At 51.5% G+C, this 23719-nt stretch overlaps 1 protein-coding gene across 3 annotated transcripts in view; it reads left to right on the top strand.

Annotated features, from left to right (window-relative positions):
* The window catches only part of SLC38A10 (solute carrier family 38 member 10), a 42200-nt gene that overhangs the window by 5555 nt on the left and 12926 nt on the right, over nucleotides 1–23719 (top strand). For 2 of the 3 annotated variants that reach the window (XM_087441767.1, XM_014789355.2), the window contains 9 exons: nucleotides 2837–2882; nucleotides 3754–3847; nucleotides 4059–4202; nucleotides 5220–5344; nucleotides 7979–8081; nucleotides 9013–9195; nucleotides 11694–11805; nucleotides 12828–12934; nucleotides 22819–22975. In XM_087441767.1, the coding sequence (XP_087297893.1) occupies nucleotides 2866–2882; nucleotides 3754–3847; nucleotides 4059–4202; nucleotides 5220–5344; nucleotides 7979–8081; nucleotides 9013–9195; nucleotides 11694–11805; nucleotides 12828–12934; nucleotides 22819–22975 (1042 nt within the window). In that variant the 5' untranslated portion in view covers nucleotides 2837–2865. The remainder of the gene's footprint in view (nucleotides 1–2836; nucleotides 2883–3753; nucleotides 3848–4058; nucleotides 4203–5219; nucleotides 5345–7978; nucleotides 8082–9012; nucleotides 9196–11693; nucleotides 11806–12827; nucleotides 12935–22818; nucleotides 22976–23719) is intronic. The other variant, XM_087441765.1, reaches the window with a different exon arrangement.

The raw sequence follows: 23719 nt of genomic DNA, 5'->3' as shown, positions 1-23719 counted from the left end.
CTGCTCCCTCACCCTGCGTGTCCTACTTTCACGTAGACTTTTCTAAACCCCATTTTTAGAAAGTATACAGATATGCCAGCTACTCAGCCTCCTTTAGTGGTCTTGCCCCCCATGAGGCTGCTGTGAGCCCCACACCCTGCACTGTCGAGAGTGTGGCTCTGCGTTCTCAGGTATGAGCAGTGGATGCTTCCAGTGCTGTGTCTATGATCCTGTTATCCGATTGTCCAGGTTTCTGTGGCCCTGGTCAGCCTGCCACCCACCCCTGGGCCCGGGATGGGGCCTGCAGAGGGCCTGTCCAGCCAATTTTCTCCCTGCCTGTCCTTGGACGTGTGACCTGCACATGTGGATACTTGGCTTGGGAAATGAGGGCTCTAAAAGCAAGCTTTCTGACACCTGGGCGTTTTACACCCTCCCTGCCCTCGTTTACCCGCCTCCGGGGCTGGCTGGGTTGAGCTCGCCCCTCGTCTTGATCAGCATGCACCCCCATCTCTGACCTGATGCTGCTGGGTGTCGGCAAGCAGGAGACTTTGGGCGGCGGGTGGAGAGCGTGGGGGTGGGGCCGCAGTCCTGCACTGAACGTGGTGGGCTGAGGGTCAGCTCTGCGTCCACGCAGCTGCAGAGCCATGGGCCAGGCTGTGGCCCTGGGAGGAGAAGCTGACCCAGCGTTTCAGGGCCCAGGGCAGCTGCTGCCTAGCATCCCCGGGGAAAGACATGGGGCAGTCAGGTGGGAAAGACTGGAGAGCCCCTCCTGACGCCAGTCCCGGCCCGCACAGGACAACAGTCTAACTGCTTAGACCAGTGTCGGGGCCGCGCTTGCTCCTCGTCCCAATGACGCCCAGCCTGTTAGCTGCAGAGTGCCCATCACAGATGGAGGAAGAAAGCCTGAGCTAGGGCTGTCTGGTCCACATTGAGGTGTGCTTGCTCAGAAACCATTCTCGCAGACGCCTCCCAGCCTCACGGGGCTGGTCTGGCACTGTGGTTCCACCCTAGAGGGGCAGGAAGGCGGTCCTGGGCCCCTTCCACCCTCCCGGTGCCATGCCAGGTGGGAGGCTAAGGGGTGGGGGGCTACCGGGCATTTGTATTTGAGACTCAGGGTTAGAGCTTGTTGAGGGATCGACACTTGAAATGGTGTGTGTGTGTGTGTGTGTGTGTGTGTGGTATGTTTGTGGGGTGATGTGGTGTGTGTGGTGTGTGCTTGTGGGGGAGTGTGTGTGAGCCTGGCCCAGGTGAAGAAAGTGGGGAGAGCGAGGAGGCTGGAACACCAGGCCCTCAGTGCAGGCAGCACCTTGGGGGCAGCCCCATTAGGATATTGTCCTGGGAACCATTTGAGTCTTTCTGGCTGAAGAGTGCCACCTCCCGACTTGTCCTCTGACCTCCTAGAGTGCCTTCCATTTCCTCTCTGTCTGGGATGCAGGTATGTTCAGGATGGCGGGGTGCTCTGAGCATTTGAAATATGCTGTAGATGCTCAGCTTACTTTTGGAGAAGGAAAAGGAATGGGATAGCCCGGAGTGCAGCCACCTCCACATTCGGGGCACTGGGTTTTTGTGTTGTGTCCATGGGCCTGCTGCCCAACCACTGTCGTTGAGAGGGTTGGAGGGCCTCTTTTTGGTGACAGCATGGCCTTGGGCTGCCATCTGCTGTCTGGAGTTCTTAGTTTGGAAATTCTCAGCTTGACCTTGATCAGCATGCTATGCAAGGATCTGTCTCAGATTCAGATTGCTCTGTGATACAAATGGGCGTTATTAGATGAACCTGAGATGCGAGTCACCGTCCAGTAGTCAGACAAGCCAGGGAACACCGGAGTGACCCCCATGGCGGAAGCCTGTGTGTCTCATGGGCCGTCTGCCCGTTCATAGCTGGTGTAGCCTGAGTCGGATGCCAGGCTCTCTAGGTTTTGGCCACGCTGTGCCTCTTCCTAAGTAATATGAAAATAACAATGAGTGTCTTTCGGACTCATTCACACCAACTGCCTGCTGGTTTCCTGCTTTCCAAATCTCCTCGGAGGGCCCTGGCCCCATGTGAGGGAGGAACAAGGGGCAGGAAGCTGGAGCTGTCCTGTCACATGCACCTGTCCTGGGAGACTGCAACTTCCCTCTGCCCTTGTCCGGCTGGACTTTGGTGGGGGACACAGGGGTTACTGGACCCCTGTTAGGTCTGGGAGGGGCCTTGCTGAGTCGGCTCTTAATCTCTCATCTGCTAGAAGCAATTTTGTTGTCAGGAAGGAAGGATGGGTGCCTCCTCTCTGCTGTAGGACGTGCTGTTCACCAGTGCGGCGGTTCCTTGATTGTCTTCCTTGAAAGAGAGCAGGCCCGAGAGCGCTTGTCCCCTCCTGTCCCGAAGTGCTACACTTGAAAGCATTCTCTAAATTTTCTTCTGAAATCACAAAGAGTGAACCCTTAGCCAAATCCCTTTGGTGCGGGCTGTGAAAACTGGGTGTGCTGGGCTGGCGCTGTGCGAGCCCTCCAGGGCACCTCTCAGCTCTGGCCCAGATGGGCGCCTGTGTAGGCCCAGCCTCTGCTCCCGGCCGGCCTCCTCCACTGCTGCCAGGCCTCCTCCACGGCTGCCATGCGGGGAAACTGCTACTTCCTGGAGATGGTTCTTTTTTTTTTTTTTTGAGTGAAAAAAACCACCTTGCCTGTGTCTTTCCCTTACTTTGTTCTTGTTTTCTGTGCTTGTCATTTGTTGATGCTAGATCTGAGACCAAAATTAAAAAAATCCCCTCCTGCCCATGAAACTCCAGAGCAGTGGATTTTTGTCAGATTGCCCTTCACAACGTTCCCTGATGTCTTCTCACGCTGTTGGGTTGAGCACTAATTCTTCTTTCTTTTGCACTAGCGTTGCACGCCTACGGAAAAGCAGGGAAGATGCTGGTGGAGACCAGGTAGATGGTGCAACTGTGCTTGGTATTATTCTCTCTATTCTTCACCTGTAGCTAAAGAGAAACTAGAGGATTGCTACAAAAGGAACGATATGTTTCAGATGTGGATTAGATTATAACTTATAATATGTTTCTGAAGAGTTACTAAATAGTTGAAAGTTCAATTTATTGTAAGCCTAAAATGATTAGTGTTGAGATTGAAAGGCTTATTTGTCTTACTAAGAAAAATATAAAAATGGAAAACTTGAGGAACACAGCAAAATAGCATTCCCTCCATTGTAGTTAATCTCTCAGCACTGTTCCCGAAACTTGTATGCACCACCCCCACCGACGCTATTGCATAAAGGTGGCATTAAATTGGAATGTCATGTTTTTCTCCCTTTGGAGTAAAATTTTATGAGATGAAAAAATTGCTGGGAAATTGCACTTTTGGGCTTCTAAATTAGGGAATTGTAAATTCAAAAGAACGACCCTTTTTGAAAGCAGTTGGTTGTTCTTTTAACTTGTCTTAACATCACAGTGCATTTTAGTAGCACCTGAAAGAACTTTTAGAACCTCCTGTGGAGAGAAGAATATAGTATCACATAAAGAAAAGTTTAGTGTTATTCAGTATTCATTCCAAGTAAAATAGCGAACTCCACGAAACATACCTGAGTCCGGTAAACTGTTGAACGTTCAAAATCGCATCCAGCCTTTGGGTCGCCATGTGTCAGCAGTGATCCCACGGGGATGGGGCTCGGTGTCCGGGGCTTCCTCCCGGGACCACAGACAAGGCCTGAGGTGGATACTTGGCTAAGGGGGCCAGCCTTGATCGTGATAGACAGTGGACTCCTGTTAAAATTCCGTTTCAAACCCAGGACTTTTTTCTCTGTAGCATGATCGGGCTGATGCTGGGAACTTGTGCTGCCTTCTACGTTGTGATTGGCGACTTGGGGTCCAACTTCTTTGCTCGGCTGTTTGGGTTTCAGGTAAGGACATTTTCAAGCCTCTGGTCTTTTGGAACACTTGTGGCTGCCTGTATGGCACCTCAGTGTGACCTTTCTGTAAGTCCACATCTCAGATCAGCATTGTCATTAGGGGAAGGTTCCTTATGCCCTGGGGTGCATTCTGGGCGTGCAGGTTGGAGGCATGGGGTTTACTAGGGTGATGCCTGCCCAGCATGCACTCGGCTCCCTCCAGGTGACCGGCACCTTCCGTGTGCTCCTGCTCTTCGTGGTGTCCCTGTGCATTGTGCTCCCACTCAGCCTGCAGAGGAACATGATGGCCTCCATCCAGTCCTTCAGCGCCATGGCCCTCATCTTCTACACCGTCTTCATGTTTGTGGTGAGTGTTGGGCACTCACGGATGTGGTCTGGCTGCCAACTGTGTCCTGGGTATGACAGGAAAGTGGCTAAAAGCCTGGCAAGTGATGTTAGAATGTATCTGTATGAGCCCCGGTGGACAGACGGGGCTGCCTGGACTCAGATGCTGTCGACAGCAGGAGAAGGGAGGGCTCCAGGGCAGGGGCCCGTGACCGGTTCTCTGGGAAATGAAAGTACGAACAGTCCTCATTTTACAGAAAGACTTTTTATGTAGGATTTGTGACCAGGAGTCATGATGCCAGCATTTCGTCGCAAGGGGGCAATTTGTTTTCTAAATGAATGTTTATAACCGACTAGACGGGAGGATCCAGTGTGGAGTTGATGCTCAGGACGTTCATTTCTTGCTGAGTGCTTGGGGGCCTCCCACTGGGAGCCCCCTGGGACCTGAGCCCCCGGACCTGCCCATCCACTGGGATGGTCAGCAATGATCATTCCTGAGGGAACGGAACCTGGAAATCTTTGCAATAGGTTTTCCTTGGCAGGCTGAGCACTGGGTGGGGCCAGCCCGGTGATGGTTACCCCTGCACTCCAGACAGCCCCATCCTCACTGGGTTTGTCTTTTAAAACATGTCCGTGTGGGACCGGGGAAGGACCTGCCCAATTTGGGGGGACTGTCCTGTCACCTGAGGCAGCTGGGGTGGGCACAGTGGGCGGGCCTCACTGCTTCCTGTCTGCGCTAAGTGGCCCCTGCCTGGGTAGCTGCCCCCGAGGGCCGGGAAAGCCCCAAGGCCAGTGCTTCTCCTGGCAGTGCCCGGCCAGGTCGTGGCACAGCAGAGGCAGTGAGCCTGGGAAGGTGTGGGACCCCCAGCCCCTCCAGCTGGCAGCACCAGGCTGCCCTGCAGCAGAGCCCATGGCCGAGATGTGGAGCGGGCGAGCTGCACGCCCTCCTCCCGCCTCTTGCCCTGCCTGAGGCCCAGGGTCCTGAGTCCCAGCTGTGTTTGCTGACTGGTCCTTGAGCTCTCTGTCTTCTCTTGTGCAGATTGTGCTCTCCTCTCTCAAGCACGGCCTCTTTGGGGGGCAGTGGCTGCAGCGGGTCAGCTACATCCGCTGGGAGGGCATCTTCCGCTGCATCCCCATCTTTGGCATGTCTTTTGCCTGCCAGTCGTAAGTACTGCCTGCTCCCAGGGGGGCCCCGAGCGCGAGTGTGTTTCATGCGGGAGTGTATTTCATGTGGTAGAGGCACGGTGCAGGGAGACGAGAATCATTCATTTTGTTTAACTGGATGATGCAGCCCATGGAAGAGTCATGTCTTGTTTAGCTGTGACCTTTCCCCCTCCAAGTTGAAGGAGATAGCTATGTTTTCATGGAGAGAGAAATTGACTTTATTCCTGAGATGTGCTGCCGGCACTGCTGGTGAGAGCGCCCAGTTTGCCAAATCGCCCGCGAGAAGGGCTGGCTGAGGGAATGCAGAACAGCCCCAAACCATCTGATTCACAGAGTCCCGAGCACTTTGCCAGGATTTAGCTGTTCGTGTGAGAATATTTAAAAGAAATTGCATAAACATTGACTTGAGACTGCCACTGGGACGCTTTCAGAGGCGCGTGTGTGTGCGCGCGTGTGCGTGTGCCTTCTCTCTGGCAATCGGAGCCCTGTAAATGCAGATCAGGCTATTTCCAAAATTCCAGCAGCATTACCTTTGCCACCAAAATGACAAGAGCCAGTGATTTGTGCCCGGTCAAAACGGTAACCCACTCAAGAGAGGCGTAAATCCGTCAGGGACAGGAAAAGACCATCAGTGTACCAGGGGCTGGCAGAGCAGGCCCCCTCGTAGCTCTAGTGGGCGTAGATGGTGCCAATCGTAAACTAATGTGACATAAATTTGTTCGTCTGTTGTGTTTACACCCACATGTGAGATCCAGATCCTCATTTCCCTCTTACCATCTCTCTTGACAGCTCGGTTTCCACCAGAACATGCTCCACTCTTGCTGTTTAGTGTCCCCATTATAATCGGTGAAGGAAGTTCTGCTCTTTTACCTTGTACCTAGTTACCCACTATCCTTTTCGTCTGTGAGTTGCTTTTTTAAAAATAGATCCATGGTTGGGGCCAGCCCGGTGGCGCAAGCAGTTAAATGCGCGCACTCCACTGCGGCGGCCCGGGGTTCGCCGGTTCGGATCCCGGGCGCACACCGACGCACCGCTTGGCAAACCATGCTGTGGTGGCATCCCATATAAAGTAGAGGAAGATGGGCATGGATGTTAGCCCAGGGCCAGTCTTCCTCAGCAAAAAGAAGAGGATTGGCAGATGTTAGCTCAGGGCCCATCTTCCTCGCAAACAAAACAAAACAAAACAAATCCATGGTTGGGGTTTTTTGGTGGTAGCCACGTAGAAGCCAGCGCACATCTATTGGGTTTGGTTCTTAGATCAAATTATAGGTTCCAGAAGGGTTGTGAGCACACGTCTTGTTCTGCTGCTCACAGAGGTGCATTGGGCCTGCAGATACGCCCACATTCTCCTCATGAGCAGCTGGCGAGGGGTCGACAGAGTTGTACAGCCCGTTGGTGGACCTCCCCATCCCAGGGCACCCTGTATTGGAGCACATGCAGGGCAGGGCTCCTGCCTGCCCTTGCTAGGTGACCGCCAGGCCCCGTCTGTGTGACTGGTCTCCTCGTTGCAGGGATGGGCCAGGCCTCTGCTTTGCCTTCTCTGTCTGGCCCTCTGGTCTTACTTCATGGTAAATGAGTACTTTCTGATGCAGAAGCACCAGGCCCTGCGGCCTCAAGGAGCGGCCTCCAGAGCACTGAGCACAGAGGGGCTTGGGTCTGTGCAGTGGGGCAGGCAAAGAGCGAGTCTGGGGCTGCACAGAGAAAGCTCTGCCTGACTTAGGTAAACTGAGTCATGGGGCCCGCTTAGCGAGATGGGTGGTCTACAAATGCTCTATGGTCACCGTGGGGGTCTATGGCTCCTGCCATCAGGGGTCCCTGGGGTGTGGGCAGGATTGGAGGGGGGCCAGTGCCTCAGCCTTTCCACACTTGTCCACCCCGCGTGCTGGTCATAGCCCACTCCCCATGCTACCTGAAGCTCCTGGGGCGGAGACTTCTGGTGTGTACTGGCAGTTGGGGTGAAGGCCCTGTCCTGGGATACAATGCTGCTCCCACAAGCTGAGGCTCACTGGTGTGGACCCCACTCCTAGCTGAGGAGCTGGTCGGCACCCACACGTTTGTGCTGTTTCCCCTGCAGGTCCTCTGCCACCTCCCTGGGCTGCATGGGCATGTGGCCACCTGGCACCTTCCATTCGGGCCCAGGGGAGGGCAGCTGTCCATGGGCAACCTCTGCCCTCTGGCAATGGCGGCAGAGATGGCTGCAGACTGTCTCCTGTCCATGTCAGCTTTGACCGCCCACGCTGAGGCGCTGAGATAGGCGGGCAGCCTGGCCGGCTTCTGTTTGTTTAACTTTCCATTCTTTTGACAGCGATGCTCTGAACCGCTTCCTGCTTCTCCTGTAAACATGGGCTGCTTCAGCCCAGTGCAGTGCTCCCTGGAGCGGTCACACTCCCGCTTCAGTGAGATAAGCGGTCTTTCATTCTGTGGCACTTGTGAAATGTTTGAGTGCATACTGCTGCACTCTGCCGTCTGTTGGACTGCAAAATCTTGGCCTCAGTGCTGAGTTACCATGGTGGCCAGTGTGGTGGGAAGCAAGGTGTCAGAGACTGTTGGCTGGGGACCTGGAAACTAGCACAGCGGGTGGAGGATGTGTCTCTCTCTGGAATCTGCTTTGTGAAGTCGATTGTTTTTATACAGCCAGGTTCTGCCCACCTACGACAGCCTGGATGAGCCGTCAGTGAAAACCATGAGCTCCATATTTGCCTCCTCCCTCAACGTGGTCACTACTTTCTACGTCACGGTAGGACCCTTTCACACCCTGCTCTCCTCCCCTATGTCATAGGCGGCAGTGCCCGGCGTGATGCTGCCTCCCTCCAGCTCCTTACAGTGCCCCAGGAATGGACTGAGCCCTTGACTCCGTATAGGCCTACCCTTCCCTTCTTTCCCATCCCAGTGCTCAGTGCCCGAGGTTAGCTTGCTCCTCAAGTCAGCTCCAGGCTGACCCATGAGCCCGATTCTGCCCTACATCCCAGGAGGAGCACGGGCGCCTCAGCACAGGACTGCCCCCAGGTCGCACTCACTGGGAGCCTCTTCTTCTGGCCTCTCCAAGACCTTTGCTGATTCACTATAGAAAGAGGGTGTGTCTCTTACCGGGGGTGGAAAGTGTGGTAGCAGAGGAGGATGAGTGCAAGTCCCAGCCCACAGGTGCAATTACAGCTCATGTCTTGATAGAATTTTCTTCCAGTCTTAATGCTCCTGTTTGTTAGTGTTTTTACATTGCAAGTAAAATTAGAAATACACTAAGATTATAGCTTGTTTCTCTGAACTTCATGGTTTCAGCATTCTTGTCAGTTTTTACAAATGGTCTGTGCACATTGTTGTCGACACTGTGTCTCAGTACACAGGGAACCACAGCTTACCCCATGGTTCTCTAGTTCGGATTTTGAAACCAGATTGAGGTCGACCCCTCTGTATGTGGGTTCGTGGGGTATTCTGGCTCCTTCCTTTTCGTGCAGGGAGCTCCATTTTCTTGGTGCCCTGTTGTCCTCGTGAAAAGCCGTTATCAGACTCTCACCTGTAGGCATTTATCCTTCTACTCATCAGGAAATTTTATAAGGGAGGAGTCTCACGGGGCTTTGGTCTTGCTGAAGCTGCTTGGGAAGTGGCTCGCAGGCTGTTCGCAGGGGAGGGTGCGGCCCCACCACACGTGCCCTCTGCTCGTCGTCCCACAGGTGGGGTTTTTTGGCTATGTGAGCTTCACTGAGGCCATCGTGGGCAATGTGCTGATGCACTTCCCCTCCAACCTGGTGACCGAGATGATCCGAGTGGGCTTCATGATGTCGGTGGCCGTGGGCTTCCCCATGATGATCCTGCCCTGCAGACAGGCCTTGAACACGCTGCTTTTCGAGCAGCAGGTAAGGTTCTCGAGGCCCTTCAGATGCCGTTTTGCTGTGATCCCAGTTATATTTTCTTCTCTTGGCTTTTGCTAGTTCTTTATCTTCCTGGGCTGTGGTAGGTAGAGCTTTTTCTAATAAACAACAAAAAAACTTCAGCTAAAGTGAAATCTCTTAATAGGGGTTTTTTTTTTTTAAACCAACTTTGGGGAAAAGAGACAGCACCAGAACAGACAGGGATCGATTCAGATGGGAGACGTGGGCTCAGGCCAGTGTCCACACAGGTTAGGCCTGTCTCCTGTGACTTCCCAGCTACGCTGCTGTTTCCCCAAATCAGAGAAGTAGCTGGAAATCGGGGGCTTTCTTCAAAGCGGTCCTGTTGGGGGAGGAGTGGGTGGGAATGTGGAGGAGCCAGGTCCGCAGATGAGCACTGGGGTCAGTGTGCTATTCTCTTTATGTTTGTGTAACTGAAAATTTTAGCAATTTGACAACAGACGTCTGAGCTATAAGAGGCTGAGTTTCATTCACTGTCGTGTGTGCAGGCACAGCACTGTGTGGTCCTTTATGGAAAGTTTTCAAATGTACGAGGTAGAACCAGAATCCCCTGGCTCTCTAACTGTTCCCGAGCTAACAACAGAAAGCACACGTGGACTAGCGCATGCCCAAGGACGCCAGTCTTGGGAGCCCACGGACCCGTGGCTTTTCTCTATAGTGGTGTCTTGTGTCCCCAGCCTGAGGTCCTTGAGCCTGGTCTGTGGCATCAGCCAGGACTCCTGGTGGGCACACAAGTTGCACTGGAACTGCTTAGGCCATGGCGCAGGGGAGGGGTTGTGGTCCCAGAGACTCCAGGGGAGAGTCCAACAGCCAGACAGGAGGGCAGGCCGCCTGAGCCTCTGGAACAGCTGGAACAGGGCTCACTGTCCATGGTGGCCAGCACGTGGTTGAGGCAGCTTCCTGAGGATTCTGCCACCAGAGACAGCACCTGATAGCAGAGGCTGAGCCCTGAAGCACTGGCTGCCCTCCCTCCTCCAGTTTGCCCCCTCACCCCCGGTAGCGGTTCAGGTACCTGGGCACCAAGCGAGGCATGATTTAGCACTTTGTCCATTGGGGGGCTATGGCAGGGCCAGCTCCTACGGCCTTGGGGTCCTCCTTGGTGGCCAGGCCCCACCTCAGCCCTGTGGGGTTAAGCCTTGCTGACTGCCATCTTTCACTATTTGATGCAAACATATACTTTATACCTGAAAAGCCTTTGTGTTTCTGTACATAAGACATTTTTATCATTTTTTTAATTAAAAAATCAATAGTGGCATTACAGGAAATGTTGAACTAAGAAAGAAAATTCACTTCCCTTCATCCTTGCATGGACGGCTGGGCATTTGTGTATGTCTCTATTCCTTTTGCTGTGTTTTCTCTCGGCTTCTGTTGATGTTGCCGTAGAAACCCACAGCGTCTCTGCACCCTTGCTCTTTCACCTCTTGTCAGATGCTCTGGTTGTTGCTGGTCTTTCACTCTTGACCGCTCACAGGTAACTCTCTCACGACCTCCTCCATGCACGTTGCTTCCCTCCTTCTTCCTCTCCTCTGGAGGATTTCTTGGGTAGATTTCTATTGCAGGTGTTCCTGGGTCAAAAGGTATAGACCTAACACCCTTCCTCACTAGACCGTATACAAGTTATCATCCTAAGGTCGACCAGAAATTCTGGCTCCAGCTCCCTCAGTCTGTCCTAAGAAAGCCGCCTGTGTAAAAGTCTATTCTGGAAATTGGGTCCTTTGAAATTCTAGTTCTGGAAGGCTCTGAAGCCTCCTCACTTGAGTGGTATTTTCCTAGCCCAGGCATTATAATCACGGTGAACCCCTCCTGTGTGCCTGGCACTGTTCTAGAAGCTTCACTCTTATCACCTCATTTGGTCCTCACCACAGCCTGATGACGAGAAGCTTCTAGTATCCTCGTGTTGACAGATGAGGAAACCAAGGCACGGAGGTGAAGTAACTTTGGGTTTGGTTATACCACGTTGTATCCTTCTCCTCTTCTCCTTCCTGGACTGCGTGTCACACGCCTACTGGAGATGAGGATGGCACAGCCAAGCTCGTGCGTGTGGAAGAGTGTGTGTGTGTAGGTGAGGGCGTCCTGCTGCACTCTGAAACCTGCAGGGATGTCACTATGGAGCTGTGTCTGGGTTCTATTTTCTGTACTACATGGCACTTTTTAAAATCTCTCTCATGGCCTTGCTCTAAAAGGAAAACAGAAGACTTAGTACTAACATTTCAAAACGAAGTTGTAAAATGTACATTCCTTACCTGATCTGAGGAGCAGCCTGTGCCTTCCTGGACTCTGGAGGATTTGGGTTGCAGGTTCACATTAAAGTTGCTCAGCCAAATCTGATTGTGATGGGAGCCCTCACCTCCCTGCCTCCCAGCCACACCTGCCTGGGGTGTTGGTAGAGCCCCTTAAGGACTTGCTTACAGTAGAGTAGTAGAGGAAATCAGTCATTTCAAAACCTTTTTATTTTTTTCATGTAGCAAAAAGATGGAACCTTTGCCGCTGGAGGCTACATGACCCCTCTGCGGTTTAAAGTGCTCACTCTCTCAATTGTGTTTGGAACCATGGTTGGTGGAATCCTGATCCCAAACGGTAAGTAGGGCTGCTCCGGGGACTGGTTTCCTGCTGGCTCTTTCCTCCTCCTGTTCCTGCCCATCCTTGCCGTTACACTCAGGGACCCAGGGGCATCCCTGCCTCGAGTCTTGGTGTTCAACCAAGACACCCAGAATCTTACTACCATCCTCTCTGATCTCCTAAGAAAGTCTAGAGACTGTCATGTGATGTTTTCTTTGGTGCTCTGAGAATGGCATAGGACAAAACGTAGCAGCTTGATGGAGCCACAGACACACATGAAAGCTGAGCAGTTGACACCTGGGCAGAGGCTCCAATGCGGGGACACAGGCCTGATTTGTGAAATTAGTGTTTATAAAGCAGCTCCTTCCTTACTGTTGACTCCTGCTTGTGTTGACACATCATCAAGGGAAAAAGTGAGGGCCCTGAGCAAGATTTATGTCCTACTCCCAGCAGACAGACAAAGCTTATTGTTATCAGATACTGAGTGGAACCTGCATGTGCCCTCTCCAGGTAACAGCCCAGCGCCCCCACACTTCAGGCTCCTGGCTTCTACACATGTCCTAGGACAGGTCCTGCTCAGCCACTCACTGAGCAGCAGGTGGGGTGATGTAAGATGAGCCATCCGAGTAGCCCTGCCGGGTGCCCAAGGCCCAGATGCTGCAGAGGAGTCAGAGCAGCAGTGGGCTCTCTCTGTGCTGGGCTCCACGGGAAGACACTTGCTCCTACTGCCTTATTTAGGCTCATACAACTAAGGGCGGGAGTGGTGTTAGCCCCATTTCACTGGCGAGGAACCTGAGGCACAGAGAGGAGGGAACTTGCCCAAGACTCCATAGCGGGAAAGGAGCAGCCCCAAGTCCCCACAGAGCCCACAGTGTCCTCTGTCCGTGATGTCAGCTAGGAGACCCCTAAGTGTCCTTGTGGGCACAGAAGGGTGTGCCTCTGCTCCTCACTGGTGTTCCAGAGGCATGCCTAGATAAGCCTTAGTAGCAAGGCTGGCTCGCTCCTGGCTCTCACTCCTTCCTGTCGCTTCTTGTTCCCAGTGGAGACAATCCTGGGCCTCACCGGTGCGACGATGGGAAGCCTCATCTGCTTCATCTGCCCGGCTCTGATCTATAAGAAAATCCACAAGAACGCCCTTTCCTCCCAGGTGAGTGCTGCTCAGCACTTCTCGGCCCCACCCGGACCTGGTCTGGGGTTGGGGAGAAGAGGATGTGGGGTTCTCAGATGGGTTCCGTGAACCAGTTACTAGTTTCTCAGCACAAAGGTAATTGGTCCCGTAGGTCTGGGAAACATGGGGTTAAGCCACAGTGAGCAGTCTTTGCACTGCTGGGCCACGCTGAGCCAAGCCGCCACCGCTGTGTGTAGGGAGGTTCCCAGGGGGCTTGGTGTGTGGTGTCACACCAACTTATCTGAGTGTCAGATACTGAACAGCTTTTCCCCATGTGGATGTCTTTGTGGTGACTGGATTATCCGTGTGTGGACTGCACACTCCATGCTCTTCCGCCATCACCATTCCTGCTTGAGGCCACCCCCATTACCTCGCTGGGGTCTGTCTCTGGTGGAGTCACCTCTCCAGTCTCTTGCTGTTACAGACAAAACTACGATGAATATCTGTGCACACAAGCATTCCGATATATTCGAGAATGTATCTGTAGGAAGCTTTTAAAAATTAAAAACAGGGGCTGGCCTGGTGGCGCAAGTGGTTAAGTGTGCACGCTCCGCCGCGGTGGCCCGGGGTTCGCCGGTTCGGATCCCGGGCACACACTGACGCACTGCTTGTCAAAAAAACCATGCTGTGGCGGCGTCCCATGTAAAGTGGAGGAAGATGGGCATGGATGTTAACCCAGGGCCAGTCTTACTCAGCAAAAAGAGGAGGATTGGCAGATGTTAGCTCAGGGCCGATCTTCCTCACAAAGAAAAAATAAATAAATAAATAAATAAAAACTTAAAAACAAAGGGTGTGAGCATGTGTAACTACGTGGCAGAGGAGGATTGGCAGATGTTAGCTCAGGGCCGATCTTCCTCACAAAGAAAAAATAAATAAATAAATAAATAAATAAAAACTTAAAAACAAAGGGTGTGAGCATGTGTAACTACGTGGCTTTCGCCAAGTGCCTGTGTCAAGGTCAGCCACTGTCGCTCCACAGCCGAGCACGGGCCTCTTTCCCTTCATCAGACGGAGGGCGGGAAGTCTCAGCTTCCCAGGAGCGACGTCAAGTGTCTCTAAATGTGTGGAGAAGCCCCTGTGTTTCCTTTTCTGGGAACTCTGCCTGCTTTTTGCTCACCTTTTATGGACTTCTTGAGCTTTTTCTTATTGATATAATTTGGTAAATTTCTTAGCGGTATGGTATACATTCAGCAAAGCACATAATTCTCATGTACAGCTTGGCAAGTGTTTGCTGAGTGAACCCAGCCATGGAAGCACTGTCCAGGGCAGATATAGAACATTCCAGCACCCAAAGCTTCCCTGGAGCACCTCGCAGGCTTTCCTCCCCAAAGGTCACTGCTCATCTGCCTACTAACATTTTGGAATAATTTTGCCTGTCTTTCGAGTTGGCATAAAGGGAGTCTTATGATATGTATTGTTGTGTGTCTGACCTCCTTACCCAGCATCACATCTGAGTTCACCGTTGTTACTGTGGAGCAGGCAGTCTGTGCCTCGCTGCTGTGTGATGTTCCACTGTGTGACTCTGCCACAGTTCACTCAGAGTGGGCTGTGTCCTGTGTGGGGCTGCTCCACACGCTTCTCCTGGTGCACGTGTGCGCACTTCATTGGTTATTCACTTAGGTGGGGAATCGTTGGGTCCTGGGTTTATGTCCATCCAGCTTTAGTAGATTTTGCCAAACTTTTTCCAGTTATCCAAAGTGGTCCTCAGATACCATATTAGAATTCCAGTTGCTTTTACATCTACTGTCCCTTCTACAAATTCTAGCCCTTCCGCCAGGTGTTTAGTGGTACCTCACTTGGGTTTTAGTTTGCGATTTCCAGATCACTAATGATGCTGAGTGCCTTTCCATGTGCTGATAGTTGTGGGGGGGTCTCCCATGGTGAAGGCCTTGAAGTCTTGCCCACTTGTTATCTATTGGGTTGTCTGTCTTTTTCTTACTGATTTGTGGAATTTTTTATTTTATTTTATTTTTTTATTTTTTGGTGAGGAAGATTCTCCCTGAGCTAATATCTGTTGCCAATCTTCCTCTTCTTTTTTTTTTTTTTTTTTTTTGCTGAGGAAGATTAGCCCTGAGCTAACATGTGTGCCAACTTTCGTCTATTTTGTACGTGGGTTGCCGCCACAGCATGGCTGATGAGTGTGAGATCCACGCCTGGGATCTGAACCTGTGAACTTGGGCTGCTGAAGCAGAGCGTGCAGAATTTAACCACTGCACCATGGGGCCAGCCCTGTGGAAGTTTTTAAAAGATTCTAGATATATCTTTCTTCAGAAATATGTATTGCAAATGTTTTTTCTCACTCTTGGCTTCCTTTTTACTTTCTTAATGACACCTTTTGATCAACAGATGTTCTTAATTTTAGTGTAGTTCAGTTTATTGATCTTTTTCTTTTGCTGGGTGCTTTTTATGTACTACTTAAGAAATTTTTGTTTATCCCAAGGTCTTGAAGATAGTCTCCTGTGTTACATTGTAGAAGCTTTTTATTTTACCTTTCACATTTAGTTCTGTGTTCCACCTGGACGTGATAGTGTGAGGTGGGGGTGAGGCTGTGTTCTCTCTGTGGCTCTCTAGCTGATCAGCACCCTCCTTTTCCCACAGCACTGCAGCGGCAACGTTGTCGTCAGTCACCTGTGTACGAGGGACTCTTCTGTCACTGGTCTGTCGGTCTCTCCTTGTATCAGCGCTGCCGTGTTGCGATTGCTGTGGCTTTCTAAGGAGTCTTGATGTCAGGCAGTAAAAGTCCTCCAACTTTACTCTTCTTCAGGATGATCTTTGCTAGTGTTGGCCCTTTGCATTTCCAACTAAATTTTAGAATGGGCTTGTCAGCTTCCTCCAGAACAGCCTGTTGGCTTTTGATTGGGGTTGCACCACAAACTACAGATTGCAGAATTGGATCATCATTCAATTCACAACACTTTCTAATTTCCATTGTTATTTTTTTCTTTCATTCATGGCTTTTTTAGATTTTCAAACTTTTGGGGATTTCCTAGTAATCTCTTTTATTGATTTCAAGCATAATCCCAATGTGGTTGGAGAACACACACCAAAGAATTTCAGTCCTTGGACGTTTCTTGAGACTTGCTTTGTGGCCTAGCTTATGGTCTACTTTGGTGGATGTTCAGTGGCTATGTAGTCTGCAGTTGTTGAATGCAGTGTCCAATATTTGGTTAGGTCAAGTTTACTAACTGTGATTTTCAGATTTTATATATTTTTACTGACTTTTTAATCTTTTCATTTATCATTATGAGAAAGGAATGATAATTTCCACTATAATTATAGGTTTGTTTATTTCTCCTATCAATTTTTGCTTTTTATTTTGAAGCTATGTTATTAGGAGCATATAGATTTAAGATTGTTATATCTTGTTAAACTGAACCTTTTTCTTGTGAAATGCCCCCTTTTTAGTCTTTGGGGGTGTTAGTCTCCTTGAAGTCAGCCTTGTCTGATATAATGTAGCTAACCTAGCTTTGTTTTGGGTTTATATTTGCACAATGTAGTTTTCTTCATTCTTTCTCTTTTGATCTCTCTATGCCTTTATATTTAAGATGTGTCTTGGCATAATAGCATATAGTTGGGTTTTGTTTTGTTTTGTTTTTATCCAGTCTGTTAATAGAAGTATTTAAAACTATTTACAGTTAATGTAATTACTGATTTTGGAGGGATTAAGGCTTCCATCTTACCCTTTGTTTTTTATTTGTCCCATCTGTTTTTTCTTTCTTGCTACCTTTTGTACATACCAAGCATTTTAAGTATTTATTCTTTATTCCTCAATTAGCTGGTGTTGTACGTTTCTGTTCTTTTCTTCTAGTGTTTATACAAGGCAGTTTAATATGGATCCTTGGCTTATTAGAGGACTGTAAATTTGTTTTTTTTTACCACTTCCCAGACAAGGCAAGTATCCCACAATATTTTAATTCCATTTACCCTCCTCTGGGCTTTGATGCTATTCTTTTTATGTATTTTAATTTTACATACATTTTAACCCCTACAAGACATTATTATTATTGTTTCAGATAGTCAGTTATTTATATTGATCCTTGTGGCCTCTTGGTTTTCTGTCACTTGGTCCCATCACCTGGCATGCTTGGTAGTTTGTGGACATTGTGTTTGAGAAATTGTAGAAGTTCTGGACGATGTTGTCTTCCATCCAGCTAACAGAAGATGGGCAGAAGGGCTGTGTCCAGTTGAGGCAAATCTGTTTCTGGTTTGCCCTCACTCCTAGGGTATAGCCCTTCCAGGGTCTCAACTAAGTGCTGTCACCGTCAGATTGCTAAATTCTCTGCTTAGCTTTCATCTTCTCGGCATCTGCTCTCTGTGGGACACTCTGCACAGCTGGTGGCTGGCACGTGCCCCAGGGGAGAATTGCACACAGAACATGGGCATCTTTCTCTGAGTTCCCTCTTCTCCAGGATCATAGCCCCTCAAGTTCTGGCTGCTGGGGAGCCCTCCCTTTTAATTCCTGGTGCACAACCCTGTGCATCTGTGCCAGCTCCAGGCTGCTGCTCTGTTATCCCCTGTGCTTGGCACCACTGATTGGAAAAAGCCTGACCTCAAGGCACCTCAGTGCTTATCTGTGTTCTCAAGTCTCAGCTGCTGAGGTGGTTCACCATTGTCTTCAATCACGTGATTTTAGTGAGTTTTAGGAACCCCTTATAATATGAGGAAATTAACCCATTCCTTGCCATATTGCAAATATTTTTCCTAATTTGTCAAGTCCCACTGTTTTAGTCTATCAGATTCTTTTTAGGGGGAAAAAGTCATACTTAGAAAGACCCTCCCACTCCAGTATTACTTCTAAAAATTTTTTCCTCGGTTCTTCTAGTACTTCTGTGACTTCATTTTTTCGTTTAAATCTTTGATCCATCTGTATTTTATTTTGATATAACAAACAAAGTAAGCATCCTAAGTTTTTCCTAGATGTCTCGCTAGTTGTTAGAACACTATTAATCCATTACTGATAAGAAATATCACCACTCTCATATATTAAATTCTTGTACATATTTGGGCCTAGTTTGGGTCTTATATTTTAATTCACTGGCTGGCCTGTCCTGTCACATGGCCTTCCACACTGTTTTAATTACCAGTCTTGAGATAGTGCCCCCTGCTCTGAAACACTTTAATTGTAATCCCTCTTCTTCATTTTTATTAATAATGTTTCTAGATATTCTTGCTTGTTTAGATATTCTTGCTCTCTGCCAGTTTTACTGTAGTTTTTAAAATCTAGAAGGCTTGAATTTTATTAACTACTTTTTGACCGTGTGTGGAGAAGATGGTAAAGTTTCTCCCCCTGAGCTAGTGTCCTGGTGAGTTACCTCGTGAGTTAGTTCTGGAATGGACCATCTGACCATGGTGTAGTGTTGGCACGTGCTGCTGCGTTTTGTTTCTGAACACAAGTATTCTGAGGAACACACTCAGAAATGTGGCAGGAGTTTGGCACACACAGACCTGGGGCCTGGAGGGCACCTGCTTGGGGTGTGGCTGGGCTCCTGTTCCCCTCCTGTCCTGGCAGCTCCGGCTACTGCTCTGTGGAAGGCACAGACCTGGCATCAGGCCCGGAGTTGGCTCACGCAGCCTGCCTGAGGGCTTCTGGGCACTGTGGAGCCTGTTCCTGCCCACGGACCTCAAGAGGAGCCAGGAAAGGTGGGGGGCATGGGTGTTCTGAGAAACGTCCTCAGAAGAATACACCGGAACTGTGAAAACACAATTGGCCCCTATCTGCCATCATGCCATTCACTCTGTATCTTGAAAATTGGAGAAATCGGAGGATCTCTCTAGTCCTGACCAAAGCAGAGGTGCTTGGGTTCTACTGTCTGGAATCGATGCGTCTGCAATTGACGTGCTGTTGCCCAGAAGCCAGCAGAGGGAGCAGGAGGCACTGATGGGCTGCTGAGAAGATACCTGAGAAGGGGCGGGTGGGACCCCAGAGCCAGGAGGAAGTGTTCACGGCACAGCCTGCCCGAGGCCTCCGTGCAGCCATTCTCCAGGGCAAAGAGGACCGCTCCTGGGCCAAGGAGCTAGACAGCAGCAGCACCTGGGGAAGGGCCCCGAAGGCTGACCCTGGGCTCCTGGGAAGATGTCAGTAAGTAAATGCTCACCATGACTCGCCAAGAAAATGGGCCCTTATGCGTCAGCCATCTGACCTCAACTGGAGCGTGACACCCGAGATCCTCAGGGCTGGGGTCCACATGCTGCGGTGGGGTGCCTGCCTGACACCACACTGACCTGGAGACCCTAATCGGGGCATGTGGCTGCAGGGCAGCAGAGTCCCTGCCTGCCGGGTGATCTGGCTCATTACTGAGGTGCAGCATGTGAACCTGTACGTGTGCAGACGCTCTGTGGTGTCAGAAGGGAAAGTGAACATTTGCTCCTCACCCCCGGCTGCTTCTCTCTGCTTTTGAGTCGGGGACCCCTAGCAATCTGGAGGCCACGAGTCACTGCTCAAGGGGTGCTCTGGGATGCCGGGTCATGTGTGGCCCCCAGGCCAAGCCCCTGGGCTTTCCAAGCTGGGGCTAATACGTCAGGGTGTATTCACGTGTCTCCTCCAGGCTGGCACTGTGCTGGGTTAGGAAGAATCGAAGTCAGCAGGGCTCCATAAAGTCAGATGTCCAGCAAACGGGGCACATTCATCAACTTTGTTCCATTTCAAAGCAGCCCTTTGGACTTGCAGAAAGTTGTACCTGGAAGGTGTGTGCTGTGGAGCTGGGCTCAGGCTTCAGAGGTGAGACTGAGCTTGAGGCATGGGCGCCCCTCCTCCTCCTCTGCTGAGGCCGTGATAGCCCCTGTGCCCCCGGCTGACTCCACCGGAGTTCCCAGTCAGTCCATCCGCTCCTGACCAGTACAGTGGAGAACTTGGCCCCTTCCTCCGGGAGCACCGTCTCTCCTCATTTGGGACTTTGGAGAATGAGCGATTACTCTTGTTCACGCACGTTCAGCAGTCAGCCTCCCAACCTCAGTGACCAAGCAGGAACCCAGGAGCTCTGGCCTCTCACTGATCCTGGGGCCTCGTAGAAGCCTTAGGTCTGTGGATGGGGTCTGTGGTCAGTGCCTAGTTGTCACGGCTGCCTTGGGGGACTTGGGCAACACCTGTGTCCTTTCCACATGCCTGGCCCCCCGGTGGCGCCCGATGTTGCCATGTGCGCCTGTTTCTGCCTGGCTCTGGCTGACTCGCACCTTCCAGTACGTGCCCATGTGCAGACTGCAGTCTGGTCACTGCGTCAGCATCACCACCTAGACTGAGACTCGCTCGGTGTCAGGCAAGGCTCCACAGTGTCCTCATGGACATCTGTGGCATTAATGTCACAGTTCCCCTCAAGCAGGGTGGCTCTGGCTTCCCTGCTTGGGGTTTTTGTGGGCCCACGGTGTTTCTTCACAGGAAAGGATGAGAGTAAAGAGCTGGGAGGTGTGACCTGTGACAAAGGCTCTGGCTGGGCCAGCGGGCTGCTCACACTGTAGACAGTGGTCAGCTGGCGAGTGCCCCGCACAGCCCAGGGGTGGCTAGCAAGCCAAGTGTGTCAGGTGGCTGCAAGGTGTTGGCAAAGAGGGAGGGTGGGGACTGCTGCCAGATGGGGGAGCCAAAGGACATGCTCCACAAATGGGGACATGGGGTGTCTCAGGCAGGTGGCAGTGCAGGTGTGTGCATGGTGCCACGTAGAGCTGGGTTCATTTTCTGGAACTCCTGGCTCCATGCAGGCCCTTCTTCGTAAATCGACCTTAAACTGATGCTTTCTTGGTCTTTCTCGGGAAGCTTGCTGTCTCTCAGCATTGACAGAGTTAATGTTTTTTATCTTGCATTTGATTTTTTTCAGTAAGCCCAGAAAGCTGAGTGTTGAAATAAATCTTTCAAAGTCATGGATGAAATGTTGCCTTTGGCTTCTCTGTCTCCCATGGAAATGTTCAATGATGTCCTCGTAAAAATAACCCAACATAAAATGACCAGCCAAATGTCTTCATCTTTGTGTCAAGACCATTTTAGGGTGGCTCAAACCAGGGCTTGGAGGGGAATGGGGTTTTGCTGCTGCCCTGGGGGGTTGGGGAACCCCAGACTCATAGGATTCCCACCGAGCACTGTCCTCTGTGTCATTCTGGAACTGGCTGACAGTATTGGGCAGAGTCGCTCTTTTTCCCGTTTCAGTATTTAAGGACTCTCGCTCAGGTGTGGTCATTATCCTGTCAGTGCACGGGAGTCCAAGTAGGGAGAGGAATTTTTTGTTGTTATTCTCAGCGAGGTCATTTCTGCCATTGCCTGGAAAAACATGAAATGCAAAGGATTTAAAGTTTCTTTTTTAAAACTACTTTGGTCATATTCGGATACCATCATTGCTCCACAAATCTTGCCTTCCTGGTAAGAAGATGTTATATGCTGATCTTTGGGCACACAGCTGAAGCTGGGCATCTACACGCTTCTAAGAAAGTAATTGGGGGCAAGGGGCGGGGCTCAGGAGCTCTTGGCCCTGAGCTGTGTGTTGTAGAGTCTGCAGATGCTGCTCGGACCTCAGAGGCACAAATCCCACTGCATCCCCACACGCACCTCGGGCGGCCCTGCACCATGGCCAGGCCTCCCGCACTGTGGCTGACCCCAGGAGCATGGCTAGCATTTTGTGTCCGTGAGCGCTGATCCAGCTCAGTGTTCCTGGAGTGGCAGTGAAGGAAATGGACTTCTTCCCTGAGGTTTTTTCCTAGCTGGTCAGCATCTACCTTTAGGGGTACAGGTCCTTTCTTCCTGTGGAAATCTCTCTTCTCTAATTGTATTGGACCTAGGAAAGTCTCACCAGTTCCTTTGATCTGATATTTTAGAGTCAACATGCCTTTCAGAAAAGGGTTTTGAGTTCTGGCTCTGAGCCCAAGTGGCGGGGTCTCCCTGGCTCTCCGGCAGGCCACCTCACGGGCTCCTCTCCTGCAGAACTCTGCAGAACCAGGACTTACTGCTTCCTGGGGAGAGCTGGATGGGCTGGGCCTGGGCAGGGCAGAAATAGCAGCATCCACTGCTGTGGCGGCATGAATAACACAGAGAGCGCTGGTCCAGCATGTGCACGTCTTAAAATAGCAGGAGCTGCAGAAGGAGATGGAGTTATATAATGTGGGGTTTGTTGTACTAAATTACTGAGGGCAGCATTTAGGATTAGCTGTGGGGTCCCTCACAGGAGGGCCGGGGATGAGGCCCCTTGACAGTCATGCCTCCAATGCAGCTTACTGGGCAGCACCGATGGGCACCCCTAGCTAAAGGGGGGCAAGGAGCCGCCGCCTCCATGGTCCTCTCCCCATCTGCATGCACTAGGTGACACTGGGGGACAGGTCGTTCATACTTGGGCTGTGAGGAGCCAGGGACCCTGGGCTGGGCCCTCTACACAGCCGCTGGGCGAGGGGGTGGGACACGCAAGGGCCCCACTTCAAGCTGGGCAGTTGCCCCGAGATTCTTGCTCCTCTGGGCAAAGCCATCAAGGGGCCTGATTTCTGCGGCCGTGGGCATAGGCGTGTCCGGCCGCTGGGTTCTCCAGCAGGCCTGGTCAGTGCGCTTGGGTCTCTGCCAGTGAGTAGGCACCTTCATGTCGTACACAATGCCCTTGCTTTCTTCAGGTTCCCCTCTTGCCACCCCCAGCCAGCCCCTCCCCCCATTGCCAGTGCAGCTCCAGCAGGTTTGGCCCATGATTCTGTCATGTTAATCAGTTCAGGACCTTCATCTCCTAGTGGCCAGCGATGCTGGTCAGCAGGCAGGAGCACGGCCTGCGTGCACTGTGCCCCCAGGCCCCTCCTGCTATGCTCATGGAGGGGGCTTCATGCCTGCGCACCTCCCGTCTCCCCTGGGAATGGTAGGGGTGTGGGCACTGTGTGACCTCTTTTGCTCTTGAGGCCTTTGTCTCATCCAGGTAGTACTCTGGGTCGGCGTGGGCATCCTGGTGGTCAGCACATACATCACCCTGTCCGTGAGCGAGGAGACCCCCATGGACTTGGCAAAGGAAGCCCCCGGCGGCCAGCTTGGAGAGGCTGAGGGCGCGATGAAGGTAGAGGCTGCCCGGCTCCCAGGTAGGCGGCTCTCGGGTATGCACATGGATGCCCCAGCACTGTCACCTCGGGGTCCTGAGATGTGGGCTGTCTCATCTGCCCGACTGCCTCTGTCCCATTTGGGTGGTGGAGTAGGGTGGGGGACCTCCAGGGTGCTAGTCGGGGGCAGCCACCTGCGTGCACGGGACAGATGGTGGATGGTGGATAGTAGGGCTGGGATCTCAACGCCCACCGTTCAGTGCACTAATAGGTAAGTAAATTTGTGGGTATTGCTCACATTTATTTGTTTCGTTTGTTTTAAGGGTGTGAGTTTTGAGCCAGGTTTCACCTGGACAAAGTCAGTGATGCCCCCTCAGCGTGCCTCACTGTGTCCCGGTATTATCACCTGCCCTTGATAGAGTGACAACCCACACTCCCTCCTGCAGCTGCGGGCCCTCCTCAGAAGGCCCGCCCGTGCTGTGGCCCTGACACCCCACCTATGGCTGTGCTTGTGGGGGTGTGGGGATGTGTGGTTTCTGAGCATGGCTTTCCGGGGTACAGCAGGGACTCCATTGTGTCTGGGGGTGGTTGGTGTTTTGGGGGACCAAGAGAGAAGAGGCTTCTTGGAGCCTTTGGCCCACCCAGGCATAGATGGGAGGGAGCTGCAGGGAGGGCTCCCTCCATGCTGGCCCCTTGCTGCCCAGCCACATCAGGCTTGGGTGGTATCTACGATAACATTCATTCTGAGGACTTCTGCCCTGACAGTGGTTGGTTTTTATGCATTCA

Source organism: Ceratotherium simum, chromosome 16 (genome assembly GCF_057802395.1).
Source record: "Ceratotherium simum simum isolate JZ-2026a chromosome 16, ASM5780239v1, whole genome shotgun sequence".
Classification (NCBI taxonomy): domain Eukaryota; kingdom Metazoa; phylum Chordata; class Mammalia; order Perissodactyla; family Rhinocerotidae; genus Ceratotherium; species Ceratotherium simum.
This window is presented reverse-complemented; position numbering and strand designations above follow the sequence as displayed.